We start from the raw sequence: 13,941 nt of genomic DNA on the forward strand, positions 1-13,941 counted from the left end.
TTTTGTATTTTTAATAGAGACAGGGTTTCACCATGTTGGTCGGGCTGGTTTTGAACTCCTGACCTCAGGTGATCTGCTCGCCTAGGCCTCCCAAAGTGCTGGGATTACAGGCATGAGACAACGGCGCCTGGGCAAAAGTAGATGTTTCATGCCTTGCTTCATTGGCCTATTTTCCCAAGAAATCTTTTTTTCTTTTCCTTTTTTTTTTTTTTTTTTTTGAGATGGAGTTTTCATTCTTGTTACCCAGGCTGGAGTGCAATGGCGCAATCTCGGCTCACCGCAACCTCTGCCTCCTGGGTTCAGGCAATTCTCCTGCCTCAGCCTCCTGAGTAGCTGGGATTACAGGCACGCACCACCATGCCCAGCTAATTTTTTGTATTTTTGGTAAAGACGGGGTTTCACCATGTTGACCAGGATGGTCTCGATCTCTTGACCTCGTGATCCACCCGCCTCGGCCTCCCAAAGTGCTGGGATTACAGGCGTGAGCCACCGCGCCCGGCCCAAGAAATCTTTTTTTCTAATACCATCAAGAATTAGTATTCTTTGAAGCAAACTTCTGGAGAATGTTGAATTTAGGGCTCAAACACAGGCCTTCTGGAGTTATTTGGTGCTTGGAAAAGGAAACACTGACCTATTAGCAAAGATAGATTTTGTAATAAATTGTAAATATACTTGATTTAGAATCATGAAGAACAGAATCGTCATAATGAAGGTGGTCTAGATTTTACTTTCAGGAGCTATGTAGCTGTGTAGAATTAATTGGTAAAATCTTCAGGATTATCAAAGTTTTTATAAGTATCAGATTTTTTACTTAAACAGGGAATACACACACACACACACACACATTTTGTTAATTTTGTTTATTTTTTGAGACAGTTTTGCTCTTTGCTCTTGTTACTCAGGCTAGAGGGCAATGGCGCGATCTCGGCTCACCACAGCCTGTGCCTCCTGGTTTTAAGCAATTCTCCTGCCTCAGCGTCCCCAGTAGCTGGGGTTACAGGCGTGCGCTGCCACGCCCGGCTAATTTTTGTATTTTTAGTAGAGACAGGTTTCTCCATGTTGGTCAGGTTGGTCTTGAACTCCTGACCTCAGGTGATCTACCCACCTTGACCTCCCAAAGTGCTGGGATTACAGGTATGAGCCACCGTACCCAGGCACTTGGCTGTTCTTTACTTGAATTGGTTTCATTTTGTTGTTTCCTTTTTCTTCATGGAATGCAAATTCATTCCCTCAACACATACATCTGTGTGACACAGGCCTGATGTTGCTGCTGTGGGTAAGTGAAGAAGATGGGGACTGTGCTCACAAATAAGATTTCCTTAGCACATTACAGGGTATTAATTTCTCACTGGATAGAACTTTAACGATATCTGACAAGGTTAGATGTGTAGGCATCTCATTGTCATTGATTTCTACGTAGTCTATAATTTTGGTTTTGATTTTAAACATTTTATTATTGAAATGTCAAACACATACAAAACTAGAAATATTAGAATAAATCTCCATGAACAAACCACTCCACTTAATTATCAACGTGTTGCCAATTTTGTTTCCAGCTTTTTGCAAATTATTTTTCTTTTGCTGTAATATTTTAATGCAAATGTGTCTATCTTCATTTCATAGTATGTATCTCTAAGACATAGGATCTTTAATTTTTTATAATCATATTGACATCATCCCTAACCAAATTAATATATGTAAATATCATTTAATATTTAGTCCATGTTGCCGAGTGCAGTGGCTCATGCCTGTAATCCCAGCAATTTGGGAGGCTACAGCAGGCAGATCACGAGGTCAGGAGTTCAAGACCAGCCTGGCCAATATGGTGAAACCCCGCCTCTACTAAAATAAAAAATTAGCTGAGTGTCGTGGCGTGCACCTGTAGTCCCAGCTATCTGGGAGGCTGAGGCAGGTGAATTGCTTTAACCGAGAAGATGGAGATGGCAGTGAACCGACATCATGCCACTGCACTCCTGGGTGACAAGAGTGGTCTCAAAAAAAAAAATTAGTTAATATCCACACTTCCCCCACTGTCTCCAAAATGGCTTTTTATGTTTTGTTCAAACCAGATCCAAGTAATGCCAACATACAGAATTTAGTTGATATTGTCTCTGTAAGTCTCTTTTAATCTGTTAATGGTTGCCCTTCCCCTTGTATTTTTCATGTCACCTGTTAGTTGAAGAAATCAGGTAATTTGCTCTGTAGAATTTCACACATTCTGGATTTGTTCGGCTTCTTCTTTGTGGTGCCCTTTATAGCCAGCCCTCCACATGTGGAGATTCAACCAACCTCAAATAGAAGATAATAAAATAAAAAAAACCTAAAAAATTAAAATACAATAAAAAATACAAATTGCAAAATACAGTATAACAACTATTTACATAGCATTTACATTGTGTTAGGTATAAGTGATGTAAAGATAAAAGTTTACAGAAGCATGTGTATAGATAATATGCAGATACATATTATGCCATTTTATACAAGGGACTTGAGCATCCTCAGATTTTACCATTATGGAGGATTCTGGAACCAAATTCCCCATGTATACCAAGGGATGACCATACACTATTCATCTATTCCACTTCTTTCAGTTCATTATTCCAGCAATAAGGCTTCATAGATGGTGGTGTGGACTCCTATTGCATTATGTCAGTAAGTGCATGTTGTCTGATAGACCCATTTTAAATTTAAAATAGATCAAAGTGTTCAGAGGTGGTAGCTTGATAAATCCACCAGAAAAATCTCACCATAAAATGTTTCACCTATTAGTTGTAGTACCCATTTAAGATCATGTTTTCTGGACCTACATTATCCAAAAAGTTCTAGAAAAGAGTGATTTTTCTAATCCTATAATTCCTTCTGGATTTATTAGGCTTCTTTAAAAAAGAAAAATCCATTCAATTTTTTTTTTTTTTTTTTTTGAGACAGTCTCAGGCTGGAGTGCAGTGGCATGATCTAAACTCACTGCAACCTCTGCCTCGGGCTCAAGTGCTCCTCCCACCTCAACTGAAACTACAGGCATATACCACCATACCTGGCTAAGTTTTGTATTTTTAGTAGAGATAGGATTTCACCATGTTGACCAGGTTGGTCTTGAACTCCTAGCCTCAAATGATCCACCCACCTCATCCTCCCAAAGTGCTGGGATTACTGGCATGAGTCCCTGTGCCAGGCCAAACCCATTTGAATTTGATGAACTTCTGATTACCCTGAAATTTGGTTCACATGGGAAAAGGAAACTAAATGACAATTTTTCCTCTGGTTTCTTGATTTCAAGAATAATAGTTAGGCTGGGTGCTGTGGCTCATCCCTGTAACCCCAGCACCTTTGGAGGCCAAAGAGGGAGGATCACTTCAGCCCAGGTAAGACCAGCCTGGTCAATATAGCAAGACTGTTTCTACAAACAAACAAAAACTTTTTTTTTTTTTTTTTTAATTAGCCAGGCATGGTGGTGCACACTTTAATCCCAGCTACTCAGGAGGCTGAGATGGGAGAATCACTTGAGCCCAAGCGGACAGAGCACACTGAACTATGGTTATGCCACTGCACTCCAGGCTGGAGACAAAGTGACACCTTGTCTCACACGCACACACACAAAAATGATAAATTGATGCCCTAGCATCTTTCATAGGTAACTAAATTATGCAGCCACAATCAAATAAGCTAAGTTATTGGTGAGATCACATCACAAGCTCAACTTGAGACAACTACTGGTTGAAGATATGGCAATTTGAGCATCAAAAAGTATACTGAGTGTTATAGAATGATGTTTTCTTTCTTCCCCACACACATAAATACACACAACAATATTAAATTCCTAGATGGTTCATTTCTTTTAAGCCATCTTTTTGATAGTTTCTAATTAATTTTGAACTGTCGTTAGACAATAGGAATTGTAAGCCTTTTGTTTTTGGAACTATGGGAAAATCATTTCCTATTTCCCTCTAATTCTTTAACAGCTGTACTACTAATGACCTCACATTCATGATATTCACAGGGTTTCTTTTTGGCATGACATTTCTAATGCAGCTCAAGTGCTGAAGAACTTCCTACATTCACTACAATCTAGATTTTACCTAGAATAAATTATGTTTAATAATTTCTGAGAGGTGACAGGAGGCATTTCTACATTTATTATGTCTATAGATCTTTGTGAATTCATTAATACTAATAATAATAACAATTATACATAATATTTACAGAATATATGCTATATGACTGTGATTCCTCCAAGTGTTAACTACTTACTCCTTACAACAATCCTATTCCACAGTGTGGCAGGCTGACTCTAAACTGGCCCCCAGGTGGTCCTGTCTCCAGGACCTATTCACACTCTTATATAATCCCTTTCTCTTGAGTGTCGGCTAGTCTAGTAACTTACTTCTACTAGTAGAAGGTGAGGGAATGTTACTTCCATGATTAGATTACAAAAGACTAACTTTCATCTTGCTAGCAGACTCTACTGTCTTTTGGCTCGCATGCCTTGATAAAGCAAGCAGCCATGTTGATGAGGCTGTTGTGGCCAGGAACTGCAGTCAGCATTCAGCGCAGCCAGCTAGAAGCTGAGAATCTCAATGTTAACAGGCCTCAAGGAAATACATTTGGGTAACAACAATGTTAGCCTGGATGTAGATCCTTCTCCAGTTGAGTCTTCAGATGAGACCACAACCTTGGCTAAAACTCTGTAGCCTTGCAAGAGGCCTTGAAGCAGAGGACCCAACTAAGTCATGCCTGGACTCCTGATCCAAATTGTGAGATATAAATGTATGTTATTTTAAGCTAATAAGTTTGTGGTAATTTATTACACAGCAATAAATAACTAATACATATAAGTACTAATTATTACCATTTTACAAGTCAGCAAAATGAGGCACAGAAGTTTCGTATCTTGTCCAAGAAATCACACTGGTAATAAAGTAGTGAAAGGGACATAAAGACAGATAAGGCTAAAGATTTTCCTACATTCATTACATTATTCTCTCATAGGAATTTGCTGAAGATAAACCATGTTTAAATGGTGTTGGGAGGTTTTTAAATCAACATATTCTTTCTCTATTATAAATTTTTTCATAGTTAGAATTGAGCATGAAACACATTTTCTCAAAAATGAATCTTGTGATGTTCTGTAACATCATATGCATTTGAAAGCTTTCTTGTATTAAATTCCATTATGAATCTTCTGATGTTGAGTAAGGTGTGAATGCTGTCTAAAGGCCTTCTTACACTCCTTACACTTGTAGGGTTTCTCACCAGTATGAATTCTCTGGTGTTGAGTAAGAAATGAATAAAGTCTAAAAGCCTTACCACATTCCTTACATTCATAAGGTTTCTCACCAGTGTGAATACTCTGATGTTGGGTAAGTTGCGAGAGCAGTCTAAAAGGTTTTCTACATTCCTTACATTCGTAAGGTTTCTCACCAGTATGAATACTTTGATGCTGAGTAAGTTGTGAGAGCAGTCTAAAGGCCTTTCCACACTCTTCACATTCATAGGGTCTCTCACCAATATGAATGCTCTGGTGTGAAATAAGTTGTGAGTAACTACTAAAGGTCTTCCAACATTCCATACATTCATAGGGTTTCTCACGAGTATGTATCCTCTGATGGCGAACAAGTTGTTGTCTTAATCTAAAAGTCTTCCCACATTCCTTACATTCGTAGGGTTTCTCACCAGTATGAATACTCTGATGAACAGTAAGTTGTTGGCATATTCTAAAAGCCTTTCCACATTCCTTACATTCATAAGGTTTCTCACCAAAATGAATTTTCTGATGTACTCTAAGGTCTGGACCACATACGAAGGCTTTCCCACATTCCTTACATTCATAGAGCTTTTCAGCAGTATGAAGTCTCTGATGGCGTGTAAGGTGTGTACACTGTCTAAAGGTCTTCCCACAGTCCTTACATTCATAGGGTTTCTCACCAGTGTGAATTCTTTGATGTCGAGCCAGTTGTTGATGTACTCTGAAGGCCTTTCCACATTCCTTACATTCGTAGGGTTTCTCACCCGTATGAAGTCTCTGATGTTGAGTAAGTTCTTGGAGCACTGTAAAGGCCTTCCCACATTCCTTACATTCATAGGGTTTCTCACCAGTGTGAAGTTTGTGATGTCGAATAAGATGTGCACGCTGTCTAAAGGCCTGACCACATTCCTTACACTTGTAAGGTTTCTCACCAGTATGAATTCTCAGGTGTTGACTGAGTGTTGAGCGACGAATAAATGTCTTCTTACATTCCTTACACTCATACACCTTTTCTCCATTATGAACAATCTGATACTCAGTAAGAAAATTGTGCCTTTTGTAAGTGGTCATTTTCTCAGAGGTAATTTTCACTTCCCCAAAATATCCCTCTTGTGGTTCCTTTTCCCCCTCAATCTTGCTTTTGCATTCCCAATCATTCCTAAAAATAGAACCTTGAAGGCTATAGCTTTTAATTCTTTCCATGATGTCCCACTGAAATGAATATATTTCATAAACGTCCTTTTCTAGAGATAAAGTATTGGTCCTGTATCTGGAATCCAAATCTGAAAGAAAACAAGAAGACAAATACATACTGTTTTCCTGTTTCAGGAAACAAACAAACAAAACTTTAGAGAAAAGTCACCTAAAATAATGCCTGTTACAAGTTGAATGGATTAGACAGATCTCAAACATAGATACTTCTGCCACAGTGTTACATATGTCTGCCTAAAAAACCTTATCTTCTACAAAATTAGACACTAAAAATTACTGTTGATGGGAAAAATAGGCCTGGAGCAGACCACTTAATTCTATGCATCTTTTTTTCTTTTTGAGATGGAGTCTTGCTCTGTCACCCAGGCTGGAGTGCAGTGGCACAATCTTGGCTCACTGCAACCTCCACCTCCTGGGTTCAAGCAATTCTCCTGCCTCAGCCTCTGTAGTAGCTGGGATTACAGGCACATGCCACCAAGCCCAGCTAAATTTTTTTGTATTTTTAGTAGAGACAGGTTTCACCATGTTTGCCAGGCTGGTCTCAAACTCCTGACCTAAGGTGATCCACCTGCCTCAGCCTTCCAAAGTGCTAGGATTACAGGCATGAGCCACCATGCCTGGCCAATTGTATGCATCTTTAATCAGTAGAACACTAACAAATGAAATAGTTGACATCTATAGGGATAAACTAAAAGGCAGCTCAGCATGGCTAAAATCTACTTCATGTGTATTAAAATACACAAAAATAAAGAGGCAATGCTAGACTTCAGGTTCTGAGGCATTGCACATGAAAATAAAGCCCTGAGCCAGTGAGGACGCCATTAAGGTGGGAATAAGGTAAAGTGCAACCTGTCTTTAGATAAGGGGCCATGCAAGGTTGATGGTACATTTCTCTGGGCAGGGGGGCCCTGTGTGTAGGCATTTATTATTAATTTTCTTAAGACAGAGGTGAAAGGGCTCCCAACAATGAAGCACCATGTGGAAGATCTTTCTTTATCTTTCCTACTGAACATTATAAATATACCTCTACTAAGCTGGCTCTACTGGACGAGGAAAATTACTAATAAGCCAATCATCTTCTACATTATATACAATTCTTCTGCTACTATTCTGCTAATGTGTATCACGGGGCAGACTGCACTCATCATTTTGAAAAAGGGCCAGGGAAACACAGCAAATAGAGAGTCCAGGAGTGCAGGTAGGGCTGGTGATTAGGAAAGCAAGTCAAATCAGTGAAGCCCTTATTTAAGTGTGGATAAGAATCACCAAGAGATTTGTTTAAACTATACAGAGGTGTTTTTAACTGATTAAAACAGTCTACAGGACAAATTCCTGGGCAAATAATTGTTTTGTTCTTGTTTATATTCTCCAAGAAATTACTGGGATGCTTTCAATGCTATCTCTTTACCATTAGAATAAAATATAAATACCTGGGCATGAATAATAAAGCTGCTGCTTGTCAACAAATCTTTTCTCTTATTTATTTTCTCTGTTCATACCATTCTGGCCTCTTTCAACTCACAAAATGCCCCACAACTATTCCAAATAAATAGGACTTTTCACAGGTTGCTCCTTCTTTGAGGAATCCTCTGACATTGCATAGTTGGCTGGTTTTCATTCTCAAGCCTCAAATCAAAATCACTTCTTCAAAATAGCTAGTCCTGCTGCCCATATTTAAGTCTATGTACTTTATGCTTCTCTTAGTCCATTTTCTGTTGCTTATAATGAAACATCTGAAAATGGGTAATTTATAAAGAAAAGGAATGTATTATTATTTCTAATCTACTCTGATAGATTAAGGAGTTTCTTTCTTTTTTTTTTTTTTTTTTTTGAGGCAGAGTTTCACTCTTGTTACCCAGGCTGGAGTGCAATGGCGTGATCTCAGCTCACCGCAACCTATGCCTCCTGGGTTCAGGCAATTCTCCTGCCTCAGCCTCCTGAGTAGCTGGGATTACAGGCACACGCCACCATGCCCAGCTAATTTTTTGTATTTTTCGTAGAGACGCGGTTTCACCATGTTGACCAGGATGGTCTCGATCTCTTGACCTTGTGATCCACCCGCCTCGGCCTCCCAAAGTGCTGGGATTACAGGCTTGAGCCACCGCGCCCGGCCAGGAGTTTATTTCTTAACAATATGGGGGCTGAGAACTCCAGAGTTGAGGGACTGCATCTGGTGAGAGTCTTCTTGCTGGTATGGACCCTGCGGAGTCCCAAGGCAGAGTGCAGACCATCATATGGTGATAGGGGCTGAGCGTGCTAGCTCAGGTCTCTCCTTAGATTCTTGCAAAGCCATGTGTCCCACTCCCATAACTCATTAATCCATTAAGCCGTGAAAGCCCTCATGACCCCATTACCCCTTATAGGTCCCATCTATTGGGGATTAAGTTTCAACCTGAGTTTGTTTTTTTGGTTTTTTTTGTTTTTCCTTTTCTTTTTTTTTTTTTCTTGAGACGGAGTTTCGCTCTTGTTACCCAGGCTGGAGTGCAATGGCACGATCTCGGCTTACCACAACCTCCGCCTCCTGGGTTCAGGCAATTCTCCTGCCTCAGCCTCCTGAGTAGCTGGGACTACAGGCACGCGCCACCATGCCCAGCTAATGTTTATTGTATTTTTAGTAGAGACGGGGTTTCACCATGTTGACCAGGATGGTCTCGCTCTCTTGACCTCGTGATCCACCCGCCTCGGCCTCCCAAAGTGCTGGGATTACAGGCGTGAGCCACCGTGCCCAGCCCAACCTGAGTTTTAAGAGACCATAGCAACACTCTATCTTAGTGCAGTCTTTTTTTTTCTTCTTCTTTTTTTGAGACAGAGTTTCACTCTTATTGCCCAGGCTGAAGTGCAATGGTACAATCTCAACTCACTGCAACCTCCACCTCCCAGGTTCAAGAAATTCTCCTGCCTCAGCCTCCCAAGTAGCTGGGATTACAGGCACCTGCCAACACACTCAGCTAATCCTTTTGTATTTTTAGTAGAGACAGGGTTTCACCATGTTGCCAGGCTGGTCTCAAACTCCTGACCTCAGATGATCTGCCTGCCTCAGCCTCCCAAAGTGCTGGGATTACAGCTTGAGCCACTGTGCCCAGCCAAGCACACTCTTTTTCATGTTTATAACACTATCTCCAATGTTTTGGTATGTTTATTAATATTCTCATATTATTCTGTTAGTTTGTTAAGTCTTATCGTTGAGTTTCCCTGGGGGCAGAAACAATCTCTATTATCACCATTAATTTAAAAATCCCAAATACATAACAGATATTACCAGTTTAATTATCATAATTATGTAGCCATTAATGAATATGTATATCTGTCTCTAATCCTTTAAATCAGAGGTCCCCAACCCCCCAGCCAAGACCAGTCCATGGTCTGTTAGGAACCGGGCTGCACAGCAGGTCAGCAGTGAGCGAGCAAGCAAGCGAACATGACCACTTGAGCTCCGCCTCCTGTCAGATCAGCAGTGACATTAGATTGTCACAGGAGTGTGAACCTGAAAACCTTACTGCAAACTCTGTATGCAAGGGATCTAGGCTGCACACTCCTTATGTGAATCTGAGGTCTGATTATTGGAGGTGGAACAGTTTCATCCCCAAACCACCCCACTTTTTCCCCTGCCCTGGTCCATAGAAATAATTTCCACAAAACTGGTCCCTGGTGTCAAAAAGGTGCGGACTGCTGCTGCTTTATAGCATTATTTTATCTATTTATTTCTACTAGAATTTATACTATTACTTATCAATTTCACACTTAGTCAAACTTTTGTTGGCCAGGTGCAGTGGTTCATGCCTGTAATCCGAGCCACTTTGGGAAGCAGAGGCGGGCAGATCACCTAAGGTAAGGAGCTCGAGAACAGCCTGATGAACATGGAGAAATCCTGTGTCTGCTAAAAATACAAAATTAGCGGGGCGTGGTGGTGCATGCCTGTAATCCTAGCTACTCAGGAGGCAGAGGCAGGATAATTGCTTGAACCTGGGAGGCAGAGGTTGTGGTGAGCCAAGATGGCACCATTGTACTCCAGCTTGGGAAACATTAAGTGTGTGTGTGGCAGGGTATGTTTCTAGGGCCTCTGTTCTGTTTGGTTTGATCATTGTTGTTTTTTTTGTTTTTGAGATGGTCTCGCTCTGTCACCCAGGCTGGAGTGCAATGGAGCAATCTTGGCTCACTTCAACCTCCACCTCCCAAGTTCAAGAGATGCTTTTTCCTCAGCCTCCTGAGTAACTGGGACTACAGGCATGTGCCACGACAACACCTGGGTAATTTTAAATCCTGAAATATATTGAAGTCATGTCATCTAAGTCCCATTAATACATTCTTATGTTTTCAAGTTGTTTGAGACATGCAAAGTCATTTGTTATTCCATATAAATCTTAGAATCTGCTCATTAATTTTTTTTTTTTTTTTTTTTTGAGATGGAGTCTCGCTCTGTCACCAGGCTGGAGTGCAGTGGCGCAATCTCAGCTCACTGCAACCTCCACCTCCCAGGTTCAAGCGATTCTCCTTCCTCAGCCTCCTGAGTAGCTGGGACCACAGGCATGTGCTACCATGCTCAGCTAATTTTTCTAATTTTTAGTAGAGGTAAGTTTTCACCATGTTGGCCAGGATGGTCTTAATCTCTTGACCTCGTGGTCCACCCACCTCGGCCTCCCAAAATGTTGGGATTACAGCCGTCAGCCACTGCTCCCAGCCTACTTGTTAATTTCTACCAAAAGACAAAGCCTGCTAGGATTATGAGTGGAATTATATTGGAACTGATAAAACTGAAATTTTTAGAATACTGAGTCTTCCCATTCCAAAAGTGATTATTTCTTTTTTTTTTTTTTTGAGACGGAGTTTCACTCTTGTTACCCAGGCTGGAGTGCAATGGCGCGATCTCGGCTCACCGCAACCTCCGCCTCCTGGGTTCAGGCAATTCTCCTGTCTCAGCCTCCTGAGTAGCTGGGATTACAGGCACACGCCACCATGCCCAGCTAATTTTTTGTATTTTTCGTAGAGACGGGGTTTCACCATGTTGACCAGGATGGTCTCGATCTCTTGACCTCGTGATCCACCCGCCTCGGCCTCCCAAAGTGCTGGGATTACAGGCTTGAGCCACCGTGCCCAGCCCCAAAAGTGATTATTTCTATTTATTCAGGCCTTCTTTATTTTCTCTTAGCAGTAGTCTATGGTTTTCAGTGTAGATGTCTTGCATATGTTTTATCAAACTTATTTCTTAGTATTTTGTTTTTTGACACTCCTATAAGTTGTTATTTAATTTTCCAATTTTTTTTGCTTCTAGCATATAAAAACACAATTGATTTTGCTATTCATTTATTTATTTATTTTTGACTCAGTCTCACTCTGTCACCCAGGCTGGAGTACAGTGATGTGATCTCAGCTCATTACAACCTCCACTACCCAGGTTCAAGTAATCCTCATGCCTCAGCCTCCCCACTTCCTGGGACTACAGGCTCACACCACCATGCCTGGCTAATTTTTGTATTTTTGGTAAAGACAGGGTTTCACCATGCTGGCCAGGCTGGTCTTGAACTCCTGACCTCAAGTGATCCACCTACCTTGGCCTCCCAAAGTGCAGGGAATCCAGGTGTGAGCCACCATGCCAGGCCCTGATTGATTGATTGAGATGGAGTCTTGCTCTATCACCCCAGCTGGAGTGCATTAGTGTGATCTCGGCTCACTGCAGCCTCCGCTTCCCGGGTTCAACCATTTCTCCCACCTCAGCCTCTTGAGTAGCTGGGATTATAGGTATGTGCCACAAAATCCAGCTAAATTTTGTATTTTTAGTAGAGATGGGGTTTCACCATGTTGGCCAGGCTGGTCTCAAACTCCTAACTTCAAGTGATCCACCTGCATTGGCCTCCCAAAGTTCTGAGATTTTATGTGTGAGCCACAGTACCTGGCCTGATTTTTTTAATATTAACCTTATATCCTGTGATTTTATTGTGATTTTTCCATTATTACTTTGAATAGTTGTCTTGATTCCTTAGCACTTTCTATGTACACAATCATGTCATCTCCAAATACAGACTTGTATCTTCCTTTTTGATCTTTGTGTATCTTTTTCTTACTTATAATGAATTTTTAGTTTATGATGTATTTTTTTAATAGATACCACTTACCAGGCTGAGGAAGTTCCCTTCAATTTCTAGTTTGCTGAGAGCTTTTTATCATGAATGGATGTTGGATTTTGTCATATTGTATTTTTACATCTATGAAGATGACTACTATGGCTTGAATGTTTGTGGCCTCCAAAACTCATGTAGAAAATTAATTCCTAATGGCAATACTGAGAGGTGGGGTTTTTAAGAGGTGACTGGGCCATGAGGGCTCTGCTCTAATGAATGGATGAACCTATTCATGGATTGGTGAGTTAATAGATTAATGGGTTATTACAGGATTGGGACTGATGAGTTTATAAGAAGAAGAGAGGCCTGAACTAGCACATTAGCATGTTCAGCCCCTTGCCATGTGATGCCCTGCAAAGCCTTGGAATTCAGCAGAGTCCCGACCAGCAAGAAGGCCCTCACTAGACACCGCCCCTTGACATTGGACTTCTCAGCCTCCAAAACTGTAAGAAATAAATTCCTTTTCCTTATAAATTACTGAATTTCAAGGTATTCTGTTATACGCAATAGAAAATGAACTAAGACAATGATCATATATAGTCATTCATTTTTTCTGTTAATATGATGAATTAACTGAAAGAAACTTAATCATTTTTGTTGTCACTAGATTTGATTTGTTAATATTTTGTTACAATTTTGTATCTATGTACGAAAAAGATACGGGTGTATGCTTTTTTTTGTAATTTCTTTCTTAGGTTATGGTATGAGCTATGTTGGTTTCATAAAATGCATTCCTTTTCTGAAGGAGTTTGTACAATATTGCTGCTATTTCTTCCTTAGATATTTAATGGAATTCACCAGTGAAACCATCTGGGCCTGGCATTTTCTTTGTGGAAGATTTCTGATAATGAATTCAATTACTTTAATAGCAGAAGGGTATTCAATTTCTTTTTTATCTTGTGTCAGTTCTGTTAAGCTGTATTTTTCTAGAAATTTTAAAATTTCATTTATCAAATTTACTGTCATAAAGTAAATCCTGGCATTCTCTTATAATTCGTTTTTTTTTTTTTTTTTTGGAGTAGGGGCAGAGTCTCACTCTGTCACCCAGGCTGGAGTGCAGTGGTGCGATCTTGGCTCACTGCAACCTCTGTCTCCCAGTTTAAAGCCACTCTTATGTCTCAGCTTTCCAAGTAGCTGTGATTACAGGTGCCCATCACAACACCCAGCTAATTTTTGTATTTTTAGTAGAGACAGTGTTTTACCATGTTGGCCAGACTAGTTTGGAACCCCTGACCTCAAGTTACTAGCCTGCCTCGGCCTCATTATAGGTGTGAGCCACAGCGCCCAGACTCTTATTATTCTTTTAATGGCTATAGGATCTAAAGTGAAAATCCCTTTCATTCCTGATATTAGTAATTCATGTTCTTTAAA

At 40.5% G+C, this 13,941-nt stretch overlaps 1 protein-coding gene and 1 long non-coding RNA gene across 4 annotated transcripts in view; one reads left to right on the forward strand and one right to left on the reverse strand.

Moving 5' to 3' along the window:
* Nucleotides 1-13,941, reverse strand: part of ZFP14 (ZFP14 zinc finger protein) — a 27,803-nt gene continuing 13,862 nt past the window's right edge. For all 3 annotated transcript variants that reach the window (XM_010347992.3, XM_074386472.1, XM_074386471.1), the window contains one exon: nucleotides 1-6,525. In XM_010347992.3, the coding sequence (XP_010346294.1) occupies nucleotides 5,159-6,525 (1,367 nt within the window). In that variant the 3' untranslated portion in view covers nucleotides 1-5,158. The remainder of the gene's footprint in view (nucleotides 6,526-13,941) is intronic.
* LOC141581277 (uncharacterized) overlaps nucleotides 8,345-13,941 on the forward strand; it is a 20,183-nt gene continuing 14,586 nt past the window's right edge. Inside the window, exons 1-2 of the long non-coding RNA XR_012513851.1 lie at nucleotides 8,345-10,701; nucleotides 12,841-13,015. This is a non-coding gene — a long non-coding RNA (uncharacterized LOC141581277). The remainder of the gene's footprint in view (nucleotides 10,702-12,840; nucleotides 13,016-13,941) is intronic.

Source organism: Saimiri boliviensis, chromosome 14, assembly GCF_048565385.1.
Source record: "Saimiri boliviensis isolate mSaiBol1 chromosome 14, mSaiBol1.pri, whole genome shotgun sequence".
NCBI classification, from domain to species: Eukaryota; Metazoa; Chordata; class Mammalia; order Primates; family Cebidae; genus Saimiri; species Saimiri boliviensis.